Raw genomic sequence first — 16,754 nt, 5'->3', positions numbered from 1 at the left:
ATTAGGAGGAGGCAGGTTGGGTGGTTGGCTACATAGTTTGTTTGCAAAAAGTTGCACATGCAGCAAGAGATCACTGTTCCAGACTACACACAGGACATAATTTACCCTGACTAGACATTTTTACTAAACATTTTAAAGCTGTTAAATGGGACAATTTTACCACATTTTACTATTTTAATCCGAACCATGATTGTTCCCTAACCAAGTAGTTTTTGTGCCTAAACCTAACCAATGGAATTAAATGACATGTGAAACACTTAAAATATGTACAAATGAACCACTAGCGTCTTTACAAGTTGCTATTAAAGTTGCAGTTGCTATCCCATGAGATCACACTGGGTGGAGAACATAGGCAAAAATCTTCCAAACAAAAGGAATTATCATGACTACCTAGATTTCTTGGGCAGCCTGATAAAATTAGATAATTGTAGAATTATTCATTTAATCATACTTCTACAAATGTATAGATTCAATCTATGTTATTTTATGTTCAGAAACAGAACTATGTTCTCCATAATTCTCTGTAATTTCATCCATTTTAAATTGGAGACAGAATCCTTGAAACATGTTTATGGGTAGGAAATGTACATATTAGTTAACTGTGAGCCAATCATATTGTTGGTCTATGTAGGCTATTGTTTACAATGGTTGATTTCTGATTGGCAAATTAAATGACTATGATTGTGGCTGTTAATCCCATTATATAAGATGTAAGGGATTCATATTAACCTTGTTAGGTTAACTATGTATTAATTATTTGTGGTTTTATAAAATAGTCGACAAGTACTCGTACTTTAAGAAAGGGGACCAGAGGGTGTGTTCCAACTTACAGAGGGATCACACTCCTCAGCCTCCCTGGCAAGGTCTACACCAAGGCACTGCAAAGGAGAGTCCAATTGATAGTTGAACCGCAGGTCAAGGAGAAGCAATGCAGTTTTTGCCGCGACCACGGAACCATGGACCAGCTCTATACCCTTGCTAGGGTGCAGGAGGGAGCGTGGGACTTTGCCAAACCAGTCCACTTGTGTTTTGTGGATCTGGAGAAGGCTTATGACCGTGTTCTCAGGGGCATCCTGGAGGGGATGCTCTGGGAGTATGGAGTGGATAGTTGACAAGTCAACTATTAAAATCACTAGTCGAGACATAACTGTAAACTAATAATTGATCTATGGTTTCAGCACTCTAGAGTAATAGCAGTGTCAGTGCATGTGTAAAACCACAAAAGTGGTTATGGGTGTGGAAATAGTTGGTTAGGTTAGGAAATATGCAATAAATTTATTGTAATTTAGCAGGCCTTTATGATGATTTACCGGGGCTGAGAGCAGCTTTAACTGTGTCAAGGAGTATACAACAATAGACTGAGTTAAAATCATTTATTGTGGTCTCAGCTAAATAGTTAAAATACGCAAGTCCAGCCTAACACTAAAAACAGTTAAAATTACTTGTGATGAGAAGGTTAAAAGTCCAAAACTTAAAAACTAAAAGCTAAAAAGCTAAAAGTCCAAATGGTAAAATTAAGAGCTAAAAGGGCTAAAAGCCACTCAGCTGTCCATGAGGGGGGAAACAAGGGCGGTGTGTGGTCTGTCCCTGTGTGTAGCTTGACCGTGGCAGTCCTGTCTCCTCCTCGGCTGCGCTGGCTCTTTTCCTCCAACCTGCCGGGGGCTGTCCACCTGTGCTCTTGTTTCTCTGCCCGTTGCGCCTCCCTCCGCGTGCCGGCTGCCTCCCATCTACATGCGCTCCATCTCGACCTGGCCAGTCCGCATGGTGTCTGCCTATGCTTCTCTCTCCTGATTGGTTAATTATACCAACCATTAACAACTCCACAGGTGTATGTGATCTTACATCAAGACCCCGTTTACACTTAGGGAAAAGGCATATTTTTCATGTGGTTAGGCCTCTCGTTTACACGCAAACAGAGTTTCATTTTTAAAAACTCCGGCCAAAGTGGAGATTTCTGAAAACGCCAGTTATGTGTTGGTGTGTGAACAGGGTTAAACAGCGTTTTAGGTTCTGAAACGTCACAAGATGCGACTGAAAATATTAATGTCATGTGAGCAATCTATGTTTACACTCGCACCCATATGTTTGGCATAGTTATGATGGCGCTCGACGGCGTATTTATCCGGGTTCATGTAAATGACAAGATTTTTGAAAATGATGTTATGTGCATGATGTTATTTTTGAAAATGGAGGGGCTAAAATATCCGTTTTCCAAAATACCCTGCTACGTGTAAACGTAGCCCAAGTGACATTCAAGGGCCGAAGTGAATTCCACAACGTTACTTAAAAGCATGCAATAAAACCAGGATCAAACAGTAAAAACAAGGATTAAAGCACATGTAATAAAAGCATAAAACATGCAATAAATTAACTATTAATACATGCGTGCAATCTACAAATTACAAATTACAATAAGATCTCTTCCACCCTGTGACACATGTACTGTTATGGCTGTGTTCTGCTTCTGTGTCTCTCCAGGGCTGGAGCGTGGCGGGGCCGATCTCTTCTGAGGTGAGCGGCGGCTGGACACACCTGTTACTAATCTGGGCTCATCAGAACTCCTTTTTAAGCTGGCTTCTCCTACACTCCTGTGCCAGATGATTCTAGCACTTGTCACTTGTGTCTCGCCGCGGACATATCTCCTGGTCCCTGCCACGCTTCTCCAGTTGCTAGTTATCTCGCTGCATCCTTTGTCTACTCGTGTGAGTTCATTTTTTGTGCGGCCTGAGAGCCCTTTTTCCCTAACAGTGATATATTGTTCTTGTATCAGCAGTAGCTGAGTTCTCCTCCAGTTGAGGTCTTTTTTGTTCTGTCTGCCTGAGTGCATTTCCCCCCCAGTGGTGTTTTTTGTTTCCTTACCGTTTGGCTGTTTTTCTCCCTCCAGCTTTGATTTTGGTTTTTCGCATGCCCGAGCTGCATTTTCCCGTTTTAGAGATTTGTGTTGCACTTTTCATATAATAAACTGTGTACATACTTCCTCTCTGCATCCTGGGTCCTCGCCTTCCTTGCCGGCCTCAACATGTACAGCTGATACTCACCTTGGGGTGCTGGTAGTTGTTCAGAAGTTTGAGCAATCATTGTCTATGTTGTGCTATGTTAAATAAACAGAATTTAAGGTATTTAGAGAAGGAAAGACTTCTGCTATTAGGAAGCAGTCTGTACTGAAGTCATAAAACAATAGCTCAGACAGGCTAACAAAAAATAAAGAAAAAATAGCTGTAGTGAATAACTGCGTGGTCGTCAAGCATCCTGATGGTCATATATCCACAGGAATATAACACCCATCTTTATAAAGTTATGAGGCTGGTTCTAGTTCTGCAAAAGCTGAAACAAAATTGTGGTTGTAATTACACAGCCCACTCACAACGAGGCCAAGGAAGAGAACTTCCTTGTGAAGCAAATGACATTTAGATGGCTTCAGCTGTATAGACACTTCGAGACCTATGTCAGCCTTTCCACACCTTTATCCAAGTATAGAGGCCCCATTTGGTGATAAATGCCATCTTTTCACAGTCTTCGTCACCCAATGTTATCTGTCAGTAGCCAGACTGGTGGTACTGAGAACATACTTGCTTCCCCAATATTAAGACACTCTTCAGTGCTGGGCAAGGGATATGCAACCTTGGATGTCAGACTATTTAGGCAGCAGCAGTTCTCTATGAACCACTGCACTCCTCTATCCTTCTGGCGTAGTAAAATGACTGGAGAGGCTGACAATACAGTGATACAATAAATACATTTAATGTTGTGAGCTGAAGGAAGGAGTTCACCAGGAGACTTCAGATGTCTTATGCAGAAGTATTTATTGCAGGCTTGATGCATCAAGGAAAAGCTGATGAGCAACACAATGTCCACAAGTGAACCAAGGTAGTGCCACACCAAATTCTGAAGATGTCATTCTAATAGGGTGTATAATACCCTCAATGTCACGTTTTCCTTTCTAGTACTTGAATTATTCCCTATTACGGATATTCTGTACTTACCTTTTACATTTGTGGTACTCTATTGGATAGTCAAAACAATACAATAGACCCTATCGTACTTTTCCAATGCCGACACCAGGCATCTGTCTACAGTGTGAACAGTCAAGTGAAGTCAGAATTGTGGAGAACAGATTCACTCATAAGAGCACCCTTGAGATCCTTGAAGGTACTGTTACACTCCTCATTCCATCTCACCTTGTTAAGACCTTGTTGAGATCAGTCAGGACTGCTGCCATCTGAAAACGTGATGAAGTTCTACTCTGCTGGTCTGCTCTTCTGCCATCAATCTTCTTCTGACTTCCTGCAGAACTGAGTATAAGATCAGTCCTGTTCCATGGTCACTGACAAAGTCACTGACATTTCAGCTTTTGTACCTTGAGCTGAAACAGCACTCACAAAAAGTGTCAAATATAAACAAAAATGCAGTGATCATTTAGAATTTGCTGAGTTAGCCTTTTGCTGTTGCAGAGAGCTCTCAGATCCTCAGTTCCGTTTTGTTATTTTGTTCTTATACAAGCTCAATGATGTGCGGTGTGAAAACTTCAGAAGTTGGACCAAGTATTGAACAATTACTGTGGCTGGAGCAGTAATCTGCTTGAGATCTTATCATGTTCTTCATCAAAATATCGGTAAATACCATTTGATTCCACACAATATCAAAACACATTAAATGCTCTAACAGAATGCACAAGAGGTCTGAAATGAACAAGCTGATTAGAGTCTTTGAAGGAGTGGAGCTCAAAATGTAAAATTCGTCCTGAGGGTGGCACAAGAGGAAAGGTCATTACTGTCTAAAGGGAAATGCAAGGGTCATCCAGTGTTCTTACAATGCCCAAGTGCCACACCTCCGTGAAGAGCCAGTTTCCACCGGGCACACACACACACGCCCACGTGTCAACTATTCCACAGCAGCACCACTGAATCCAGTTCTCGGCAGTTTTTGGATAATACTGCTGCCAAATATTTCCTTTCTGTTCATTGTTTCTGTGTTCCCTTTTTTTCTTGAAACAAAATCCTCACTGTTACTGAACATTGAAACATAGGGCTCTCCCAGATAATGTAACAATCATGTAAGTTTAAATCATGACCATCAGTTTTAATTATTTCAAGAAATCATGTTTTGTTCATAATTTTCGACATAGCCGACAGGTTTGTATACCATATTACCCATGAGCTCAGACTGCTGTTGCCTGTTGAAGAAGAAGCCAGTCAAGTCATGGATCAGAGTGGTACTGAATTCTATGCATAATCTCAGAGCCCCAAGGAAGTGCGCTTTGAAGCCAATTTGACATTGTGGCCGAACCGCGTATACTCAAGTTCCCGTGATGTACACACAGTGGACAGATTCTTTTGGAGCATCACAAACCCCACAAAATGATTTGTTTCACTATCAGAATTTGATCCATTGATCTGACCATGTTTGGAAAGTCTGAAAAAGCTGCACCATTAAATAATTTTATCCACATTCAGGTTAGCAGAGCACTGACCTGGAAGATAGAGAGCTGAAGGGGGTTCATTTAAGATCTTTGATAAAATCTTTTTATTTATCAAATTCAAGAATTTAGTCCTCGCTTTTTTTTTTTTTTGTGGTAGCACATTGGTTATATTGAGAATCCCATCAAAAAGATGTGCAATCATTTATTTTAAACAATGATGCTTTTTTTTTTTTTTTAGGTTCCACATTTTCTTGAAATTTCAAGTACAAAATCATTGATTTTGTGCAAGTACTTCTCTGTTAGTGCAGTGATCCAACAAAAGATGCATTTGTTTTGACAGGTCAGGTCTTTACTGAAAAAGTGATGAGAAATACAGTGCAGCATATGTAGCAGTCACAGCAGTTAAGGCAACATTAAAAGGACATTTCATGCATGTAAATGGAGGTGCTGTACAACAAATTACACAAAGTTTCACAGTCAAAAGACACAACAGATGTACCCTTTTGTCTTAAATGCAAGACAAAAGCGTCTGTAATGTCAAACTTTCAACAAACTGGGAAAGAAGTCACATAAAAAAAAAATGTATTTTCTCCCAGTCAGAAAAGTACAAAAATGTGTGTACAGGCCATTTCTGGACAATAGATGAACAAATTAATGAGAGATCTGAAAAACAACGCTGCTCTAAGTTTAGTAAGCAATTCTCTTTTTACAAAATTTACATCAGTGTCAGATTTGTTTAAGTTCATCAATCTGTTATCAATTCAGATTAACAATGATTCAAGATTTTCCCAGTTGCCAACACAAACAAATAAATACAGAAGTTAAAAGTGCACGTTCTGTCAGGGAAGTAGCTAGTTTGGTTTAGTTTTAGTTTTGTCAAAGAAGTGTTAATGTTTGCTTTGGCAACTGTCAAATCAATCCAGTGGAAGCATTTAGTTATTTATATTGCTAGTTCAAGAGTGTCACCTGATGTGGTCTTACTATGGCATTTAGCATGACGCAATACAAGATCCACCAAGATTTGGGTTTTAAAGGGGTGGTATGTAAATATGCGACAAAACCAATGACTCTGCTTCTGTGGTATCAGTACAGACTCAGTCTTCTTCACCATAAGCCCAAAGCACTTAAAAAGGTCATTTACAGATTCTTTATTATAAATGACCTGTAAAAATATTTCAACAGTTCTTTACATTAACAATCTAATTTCCTTTAAAAAATCTGGGACGACCCGTAATTTAAATAACATTTCTTTCTAAAGGGAAGGTAAGGTAACCTACAACCGACAATATCACTTATACCAATGCATATATGTTTGTTTTTATACATAGCACTGTTCACTGTTTGATCAGCTCAGCATGCAGGGTTCGCACCCACCAATATGTCCCTCTGTGAATTTCTACTTTAAAAGATGATACAAGCATTTCTTTTACAGGTTTTTAATGTTGCTGCTGTTGCTACTATCTCTTACTGCTGCTTTTTTATTTTCTTGCCTTATTTCAATGATCTGTTTTAATATTGGTATTATATTTATTAATTCATATTAATAAATACATATATTTACATTCATGTTTATAAACTAATAAACCGGATCCCTTTTTCTCTTATGAATTACATCAACTATTGCTGTCTGACTACCTATAACTGAATAGACTGAATACCAATAACAAAAATAACAGCAATTTTGCCTGCTGACAAATCTGGACTGAACTTTACATACCTAAATGTTTGATTCAAAGCTAGAGTCGAGTTTGCCAGTATTATTAACTGCCACCAACTCAGTTTATCAGATCATACTTTTATACCCTTTACCAGTAATATTGTGGAGTAGTGGAGTCTTCAATGAGGCTAATCAGACACACTGTGAAATATTGCTATAAAAGTTAAACAGTTCATGTCATGTTATAGTTGATTTTACCTTAAAAATGCCTTTGAAGAGCCACAATAACAAAGCAAAAAGTGCTGTTAGCAGAATTTAGCTGGTGTTTGTCACATACAGTTGGGCTTCATTGTTTTGACCCTGGCTTCCCGATGATTATCATCCAACTGTCTCAACAATACCCAACACTCATTTGAAACCATTGTTACTAGCCAGAGTTTAATCACAAACATTAAACCTTTGCAGGCCTCCTCATTTAGGAGGGTTTTATTTTTATTTCTTTTGTGGTTAAGGTAGGGGAGTTTTTGGAGAAGGACCCCCCCCCCCCCCCACACACACACACACACACACACTTGTGGGGATATTATGCCATTGTGTCATGATTGGCAACACACACAAATCTGCACACACACAGGCACAAATTAGAAACAATTCACACAAATGTTTAAGAAGACCTTCAACTGCCATGTGTTCTCTTGTTTGATACAGTTTGCAGTTTATTTATTCATTTTTCATTTCATTTTAATTTTTAAAATTCAGTGGCTTTGAGTTTCTTTTCTTTAAAAAAAAAAAAAAAAAAAAAAACTCATGGTGCTTAAGAATTTTGACTTTAAGATATATCATCCATACTGACCTTGCACCTGCCTTATCCTCAAGTTTAAATGTCTAATATACAGCTGATATTTACCAAGTTGCTTCCAGCATGAATGCTGATGAAAAAAAATATTTACATAGAAATCAAGATCAGAAAGGCTCTGTAGATGATTGGTTGGTTTAAGATTGTGGTTTAAGATTGCAGGCGCATTGAGTCATACAGTAAAATACAGATGGTGTTCTGTTGCTTGCAGATAGGAGGAGCTCAAAAAAATATGTGTAATAATTAAAATTATTATTTGCCCTTGAAAGATAGTGACATTTTACTTGTGTTAACATCACGTCTTGGCACAATAGCAAAATCAATCTCGTAAATTAACCACATCTGAAATGAATACAGATTCCCAACATCTGTAGAAAGATTCAAGGTGAGAAAAGACTATATACAAAAGACCCCAAAACCCCAAACTTACAGAGTAGTGCCCCCACAGTGGAATGTTAACACAGATCCAGACCTGGTTCAGGGACATGCATGCATGGAGCTCCACAGGAAGTTACAACAAAACTTTTAGAGAAAATACACAATTATACCTAAAATATATTAAATGAAAATATTTTTGGGTATTCCATTTTAATATGTATACAACTACTCAAATAGCTTCTCTTTATATTATCGGTATCTTTATGTTAAAATGCAAATTGTTATTAAAATTTACCTCACTCTACGTCAAGAATATAGCATTTTGCTTTTATTCTCTTCAGGGAACTGAGAGCAAGATGACAAATACTCACAGAGTCCAGTCGTACTCACCTGAAACCTCTGTAGGAAAAAAAATCTCTAAGTGTAACTAATGGTTTGTAAAATCATTCAAGAGGTTTTGCTCAAGAGTGCATGATATCAACAGGTGAAGTTGAATGCCAGTCGAAATGGTTCAGACTGAATGATGAAAAGGCTAAACAGCTCTGCCAACTCTAAATCTAATTTAGATTTAAATACTAGCTTTCTGAAATATGTCCCTATATCTATGAGATTTCTGTGCAAGTATTAAAGCCATAATTATGGACAAATACATCTCAGATTTTTAGAATTAAGTAATAATCTTTTAAGAAAATATGTAACATATATAAATAAAAGAGTTTCAAGAAAAAAAAAAATAATGACAGGGTAAGTCATATCACAAGAACATAGTTGTAATTTTATGAAATTAAAAATTAATACAAATAATATAATCATTTAACTTCAAGAGGAAAGTTATAATATTACAAGAATAAAGCTACATCTTGCAATACTACTACTTAAGTAGCTCAAATGTGGCAACTTTCTCTTGTAAAATATCTTTTTCCAATAAAATCCAAGCTAAAACACAAAATATTACAAATATTCTTGTAAAATTGCTTTACTTTGTAATGTTACTTTTTTTTTTTTTTTTTTTTTTTTTTTTTTTTTAACTCCCACATACCACTCTATTCCCATAATATTAGGAATTTTGATATTTTGATTTTATTCTCTCTCACTCTCAGAGTGGTCCTAATAATTTTTGGTATAACCAGTGTAAGAACTTCTTGATAACCAAAACAAACAAACAATCAATCAATCAATCAATCAAGATTAATGTTGTATTTATGCCATTCAGTTTGTGTCTTGTGTTTACCTGAAGAAATGGGAGGAAATCAGACACACATTCCACCTGAAACTGATAAAATAAAATAAAATAAAATAAAATAAAACATTTATGATAAGAAATCATCTGCGACCAGTCACACGGTGGTAAAATTTAGCTCTTTCACCAGTCTGCCTGCTTGGCATTATACTGAATTCTAAATCCACCCAGAAGTTCTCTCTCAAGAATTAGTAAATAAATCCATGCTGTCTGGTTTAGTTCCCATTAACACCATTTGGCATCCTTAAATGGGATAAATACACTTATATTACAGAGAAGGATGCAGAATGACCACAGAGGGGTGTAACATGAAATCAAGTCTGCATGTTGATCCAGTTGTGTGTTGTTGTGCGTGTCAGTCAGTTCAAGCTGCTCATGTCAGGAGGGTGTGTTTATAGGAGGCCTCATCCATCAGAGCCTGGACCATGATGCTCACCTTCACCAGGCCTTTCTCCTCCAGGATGTGGTGAGGAAGACACAGTTTGTCCTGGGAGACCAGAGTCAGAGGGAAGGAGAGATGGAGATGAAAAGAACAGGACAGAGAGAAAACCAAGAGAAGGAAAGGAATGTAGGAGCAGATGAGGAGGCAGAAAAGGGACAAGGGCAGCAAAGGATTTAGAGACAATATGTGTCAATGTAAAATAATGTAAAATATGTTTCTGCAAGTCTGCCTGCATGCACAATTTGCTGACTGTCTCATCTCCGCCACTGTTGACAAAAAAAAAAAAAAAAAAAAAAAATGGGTGAACAAATCTTTTCTACTGAGACATTCTGAGTTTGGTACATACCGGACTTGCACTGGTACATACAGTACTGCTTCCAGGAAATAGCCATAGCCACACACTCTCAGTTCAAGACTGCCAAAAGCTCTCACTCTCTCCAGCCTACTTGATGTTTATATATTACTAAACTTAATGCCAGTTGGTAGATTTTTGTTTATTTAATGTAAAAATTATACACAAGTAAGATCAAGTAAAACACTTTATGATTTAATAATTTATCAGCATTACGTAGCCTACAGCTTCATATTTCGTATGGATAACAAAGTTTAAACTGCATTACCACCACCACGCAATATTGACACATCCTGTTGGTGACCCTGTGTGAAGCCGAATACTCAAAAACTTGAAAAACTTGGAGGTTTGACATATTTGGACATTCAGACCCAGTATACACAGAGGCAAGAAGACATTCAAAAAGTAGTAGTCTTCACTGGTCCAGAAATTTGTAATTGAAACCAGACATGTATTTGAGAAGAAAAAAAAGAGAGACCTGAGCCCAAACAGGTCATTCTTGACAGTTGGGAACAGTGTGTGACAAAGAACTCTCAAATAAACTTGCTAGCTTTTCTGAGATTTTCCACTACATCATAGAGTCTCCGCCAGTAAACAGCGCTCTGGCTCAGGTGGCTTCAGGTGACCTACGTGTGGAATACTGGTCACTTAACAACAAGTAGAGTCCAGAGTCAGCAGATCAAATGAAGAACAATTTCTTTAAGACCTAGTTCAGGTTGGGTGAAGTCCACAAGTTTTTGGCTGAAGTCTGCTTCAAACCCTTTATACCTCTAGCTTAAACAATGACTCAGAGAACATCCTAAATTGCATTTATTACCTCAGTCTTCAACACTGTCAAATATCAAGTCATGAAAATAATCCCCCTCATACATGAAATCCATTCACATCAGCAATAAGTTAAAAATCTGTGCAGAGAATGTTGAAACAGCAATTGAAATTGACAATACTTAATTCACAGAATATGAATACATATATAGCTTCAATAATCATATTCATACAAACAGAAATTAATATTGTATCAATGCCAGTGAAGTTTCTTATCTTAAACTGGTTCATGTCAAATATTCAGTGTTCTATTTATCATAAATACAAGGCATTTTCTGTTTCCTTAACATCACTATTTAAAGGCTAAGTACCAGTGACAGACAGCTGTACCCAACAGCCAATCAGCTGCTTACATGGCCAGACAAAATTCTGCTTTTTAGTTGTAGTGGGCTTAGCAAATACTCTTATTCTTCAGTTTTTAATTCCTTTAAACATTACAAACACGGTGACATTCTGTGTATCAAACTGTAAGATAAACATCTAATATATATCTAATTTCATAAACTCATCTAATGTCTATAGCCCTTCAAATGGTCTCCAAAAGCAGTCACACTGGATGCAGTAGAGTTGGTTGATGTAAATTAAAAGCCATCTCAATTAAGCACTGGATCAGGACAAAATTAATAAAATAAAATCTACATTTTTCTTAAATTTCAAAATATCACACTCAAATAAGTTTTTTTTAGATAACAATTCTGATAAATGAAGACCCAAGATTTAATTTATTTTGAATAATCTCTAACTCTTGTCATATGGCTTCAGTTTGCTCCTCACCCTCATGGTCAGTCACTGAAAATCTCCATTCAGGAATCATGTGCTCATGCAGTTCAGCCTTCTAAAATATGGCAACAACTATGAAAAAACACCATGAAGTCACTAACTGCAATCATTCTGACACTACAAATTTTAAATGTGCAAGGAATCACCTTATATTCAAAGCTGCTCTTCTTGTTAGTGTCACTAAAAAACATCTTATAAGCGCATCAGTGATCAAACAGAGGAGCTTCTGCAGTGCCATTTGGCTGCTATATTGGAGGTCTTCAGCACTTCTGATTGTATTCTTTAAAGTACAATGTGGCATTCTCAAAATAATTTGATGGACATGTTTAATTTCTGTCTGGCCAAGATCTAAAGATCACTGTTCCATTTGACTGACTTTAGATTGTTAACTTGTTAGCTAGTTAACCACAGTATTTGTTCAGCTAAGTGTCATTGTGTTGTTGTTAAGACAGGCCAGTAAGCACTGATTCGGCATCAAACAACCTTTGAAAACTGTGTAAATTTAGTTGAAGAAAGTTTTTCAGATATCTAGGTTGCATATAAACAACAGCATTTCATCATGAATTTCAAGATAACTTGAAACTGATATAATAAAATTTTAAAGAAAGCCCAAACTAAGCCCAAACTTTTCAATTAAATCACCAAAACCATGCTGAAATATTAGCACAGTAGCTTAAGTGTCTACTAACTGCTAGTTTTTAGCATGGGGTGAGTCATTCTGGAGAGAAAATCTTGCCATCTATCCTTCACAATGCAATTACACGACATTAGCATGCCAGATTTACAGTACCTTTTGGTCTGGCCATTAAAGCAGCTCTGTTTCTCTCGCTCTCAACATTTTTCTTCCATTTTCTTGTTTCTCAAGTACTAGCATGAAGCTAGCATAAAAAAGAGAAAAAAAAATCAACTCAAAGGTCAAGTTTTACTTCAATATTTGTACAAATGCCAAGGAAGGCTATTTTTCTGTATCTTTGTTCTTTTGGTATGTATTTACATTTTATGTAATCAGTGTTGGGTGATTCGAATCGAATTTAACACAGTATTTCCATGTTTTCATGGATGAATAAATTGAACCTTAGACCATGAATTTGTAACACAATGTGGAGGGTGCATCTTTAGCCATAAATGTGGCTTGGTAGTGAATAAACAGTGTCATGCACATGTAAACGCCACTGAGAACCACTGTCACCGTAATCTGCATTGGCAACACCTTATACAGCATTTATCTTTATTTAGAGAATAACTAAATGTATTAACACCCGGTTGATGGAATTAAAAAAAAAAAAAATAACTGCCGACAGCCAGTTGTCCACTTAGACCTCCATGATGTTGCTGAATGCCTGCTGGACACAGGACAATGACCAAAAAGTTTTCATGGCTCCAACAGGTGAACAAAACAAGAGTTTCATCACACATCTTTTGAGCCAAGGACCCTTTCAGTCCCGCACAGATTAGATTATCCCTGCTCTACAGCATGTTCATAAGACATCACTGACTTTAAATAACTTGCTGCTCCACATGCCTTGCCTCTGTTAAGAGTTTTAGTGCTAATTTATTGCAAAGACACACACGTTTGTGAGTTGATGTTTCCTAAATGGGTGACAAGAACAGAAAGTTTAACAAGGAGCAGGGGCCTCATTTAGAAACTTGCTTACGCACAAAACGGGGCTTGAAAGTTGCGTACGCAACTTCCTACACAAAGGTTGTGATTTGTAAAAATAAACTTAGCATGAGAATGTGCGCACTGGTACGCCAACTTTGATGCTTGCGTACGAACATGTTGGAGACGGGGAAACTGGCGGTGCAGATGGTGAGGTGGTGAATTGAAGCCAGAGTGATCTCATACATTTAATGTCATCACATATCAGACTTATAGGCCCGTGTAATCATAAACACCCAAGTCTGCAGTGTTATAGATGTGTTCCATTAATGAGCCGTTAGGCCTACTACTGTATGCACAATGTTCATATATCATACTTCCATCTTCAAATGATACAATGCGGTGGATGGCACTGACGGATTAGTATTAATTCTGACAAGGTGTGTAACAATCATTCAATTTGCTGAGTAAGCATATAAATAGTGCGGTGACACTCGTGCGTAATGCTGCACAATGGATGCGCTGGCACTGCTGGAAGATCACGCAAATGGTAGGATCAGGATGGAGAGAAGTTTTAGGGACCACGGAGATTCCCTGGCCCATGATGATGACTGGCTAATAAGCCGATTTAGATTCCCTAAAGCGGTGCTCTTGGATCTATGTGCTGAACTGGGCCCAGTGTTAGATAGACCCACCCGCCGGAACCGCGCCATCCCGGTGCATATTCAGGTGCTGACCACTCTGGGGTTTCTGGCGACTGGCTCCTTTCAGTGGGAATTAGCCGACAGGTAAGTGTTTGATATGATTAATATTATATAATGTTACATTGTCTGTCTAAAGCCCCTTTTGGGTATGATATAATTCAGTTAAATTATGTCCTTAGGTCTGGGATATCGCAGCCATCCCTCAGCGCCATAATGCCAGCCGTTTTGGATGGCATTATAAAAATGACCAGTCGATACATCAGGTTTCCTTACACTGTGGGTGAACAGGCCAACATTAAAAGGCAATTTGCAGCAATGTCCGGTTTCCCAAATATAATCGACGCAATTGACTGCACTCACATTGCTATAAGGGCTCAGAGTGAAAATGAATTTTCTTATGTGAATCGAAAAAATGTGCATTCACTCAATGTACAAATTATTTGTACCTCGGACATGATCTTGACGAATGTAGTGGCACGGTGGCCTGGGTCAACACATGACTCATTCATCCTGATGCACAGTAGTGTAGGGATCTGTAATTTCTGCCACAGATCGCTCTGTGGCACTGGAACTATTCACTGCGGTGACGACGTGCCGCCACTCTTTTTTTTTTTTTTATTGTATTCGTGACGCCACTACTGTGACCACCAAACAAAATATCCTTTCTGGCCTCCACCTCACCCACAAGCACCTCGATTTCAGTCTCCGTAAAATTTCTTTTTCTTTTCTCTGCCATGATCGAATGTAAAATGCCATTGATCAGCAGGCATATTTATATGCAAAGCCATTCATGAGGTACTTTGCATTGACCATTCATGGTAAAATGTGGGTGTGTCAGGGGCGGGATTTGAGGTGAATCCACCTGCGCAATCTTCCAGGTGGAGTGTGATTTATAAAGGGAAATTTGCGTGCAGGTGTGAGTACGCACGGTTTTATAAATCCGAATATTTTTTGGCGTACGCCATTTTCAGCTTTTGGGCGTACGCACACTTTTAGTATGGATTCTATGCAATGTTTTATAAATGAGGCGCCAGGACGTGAAGAGAAAGGCGTTGGCTCATGCTGACACTGCATTTGTACCACATGGGATGAACAAAAGTGTTGCGGTTTTAAGATAATATAAATTTTAATGATCCCAGATTAGATCATTAAGATGTCATGAAAGCAGTTTCTGAATGGTCACTTCAATTTTTCTTAGCTTATGTGTATCACAAATGTTACACACCCTCAAATTCTGCTATCCCTCTAGTAGTCAGATTGACATAGAAAGGGGAAACATAGGATATGAAGGAGCTTTGACAGTGACTAGAAACGTGTTTATGTGAATTTCTATGTGGGCACTTGTGTTGTAGCTTGGCTAGCGTCTTTCCTACAAGAGGCTCTAGCTCTGAATACAGCACAGTTATCAGAGGGCAGATGTGTTTCATTCATGTTTCATATCATTCCTCTTATTAATCATCAATCCATCAACCAGAGGTCTCCAAAACCAAATTTCAGAGCTGATTATTAACATTGTAGTCTACAACTCACAGACAAAATCATCTTTCTTGCTTAAAATCTGATCCCTCTCGATGTGACATTAAAAATCGGAGCTGATCATAATTTCCATTTCAAAATAAACAGCTTTTGCTCCCTTTAGCCATAGGGTGGTCCACTGAGTCTGACGTTTTGAGGAAAATCCAACTCGACTATTGACAAAATGACAAGAGTTATTGTATCCTCTCTGAGAAGAGTAACAAATAATTTTACAATGCATAACATTTTTGGATGTAGCTAGTCTTTAATTAATTACTATACTCAGATTTTTTAGCAAACATTAATGAACTAACAGAAATGTTAACACTACTGAAAACTTCCAGTGAAAGTATATTTTTAAGTGTGATTTTTCCCATGTGACATAAATGCACCTCAAATAAGGAGCAGTAGCTTTGCAGAAACAGGGTGGAACTGGCAGGCAACAGACAGGATGCTGTCACAGTTATGTTAGCTCACTCCAACTATAGGCCACGAACAGCAGAACTAGGCAGAGGATGTGAAGCAGGCTTGAGCCAATAAGGTCCCAGATTTGCCATGCAGGAGGTGGAGTTTGAGTGGTAACAGAAACCAATGAGGGAGTCTCTGACCCCCTGAAGTAGACAAGGTTTGGAGCTGAGATTTCCTCTTCCTGTTTTCTGTCCACAGAGGATGTATCGAAGGCAACCAGCACCTGAACTGTGGCACGAACCGGCTGCAGACGGCACTGGATGATGTCATAGGGTGAACAAAGGGATGACTGGCACCCCATTAGAAAGACAGGGCAAAAAAATGAAAGAAGGGAGGGACAAAAAAGGGCAGAAGGTGGGAGTGAGACAAGGAAGGAGGGAAGAAAGGAGAGAAGGAAGGATGAAAGTATGCATAAAGAAGGAAAGGGAAAGCGAAAATAGCCAGGGGATGAGAAAGAGGGGTAGGGATGAGACAGAGGTGGAAACAAGCAAATTACAGAAGTAGTATAGAATAAAGGA

At 38.3% G+C, this 16,754-nt stretch overlaps 1 protein-coding gene across 20 annotated transcripts in view; it reads right to left on the bottom strand.

The window, feature by feature from the left end:
- Nucleotides 1-7,878: 7,878 nt before the first annotated feature.
- Nucleotides 7,879-16,754, bottom strand: part of lrch1 (leucine-rich repeats and calponin homology (CH) domain containing 1) — a 210,005-nt gene continuing 201,129 nt past the window's right edge. For 12 of the 20 annotated variants that reach the window (XM_076747011.1, XM_076747016.1, XM_076747012.1 and 9 more), the window contains one exon: nt 7,879-16,525. In XM_076747011.1, the coding sequence (XP_076603126.1) occupies nt 16,232-16,525 (294 nt within the window). In that variant the 3' untranslated portion in view covers nt 7,879-16,231. The remainder of the gene's footprint in view (nt 16,526-16,754) is intronic. The other 8 variants (XM_076747021.1, XM_076747026.1, XM_076747024.1 and 5 more) reach the window with 1 other exon arrangement.

The sequence above is a fragment of the Chaetodon auriga genome, chromosome 13 (genome assembly GCF_051107435.1).
Source record: "Chaetodon auriga isolate fChaAug3 chromosome 13, fChaAug3.hap1, whole genome shotgun sequence".
Taxonomy (NCBI): domain Eukaryota; kingdom Metazoa; phylum Chordata; class Actinopteri; order Chaetodontiformes; family Chaetodontidae; genus Chaetodon; species Chaetodon auriga.
The sequence above is the reverse complement of the archived record's forward strand: the minus strand, read 5'-3'. Positions and strand labels throughout refer to the sequence as shown.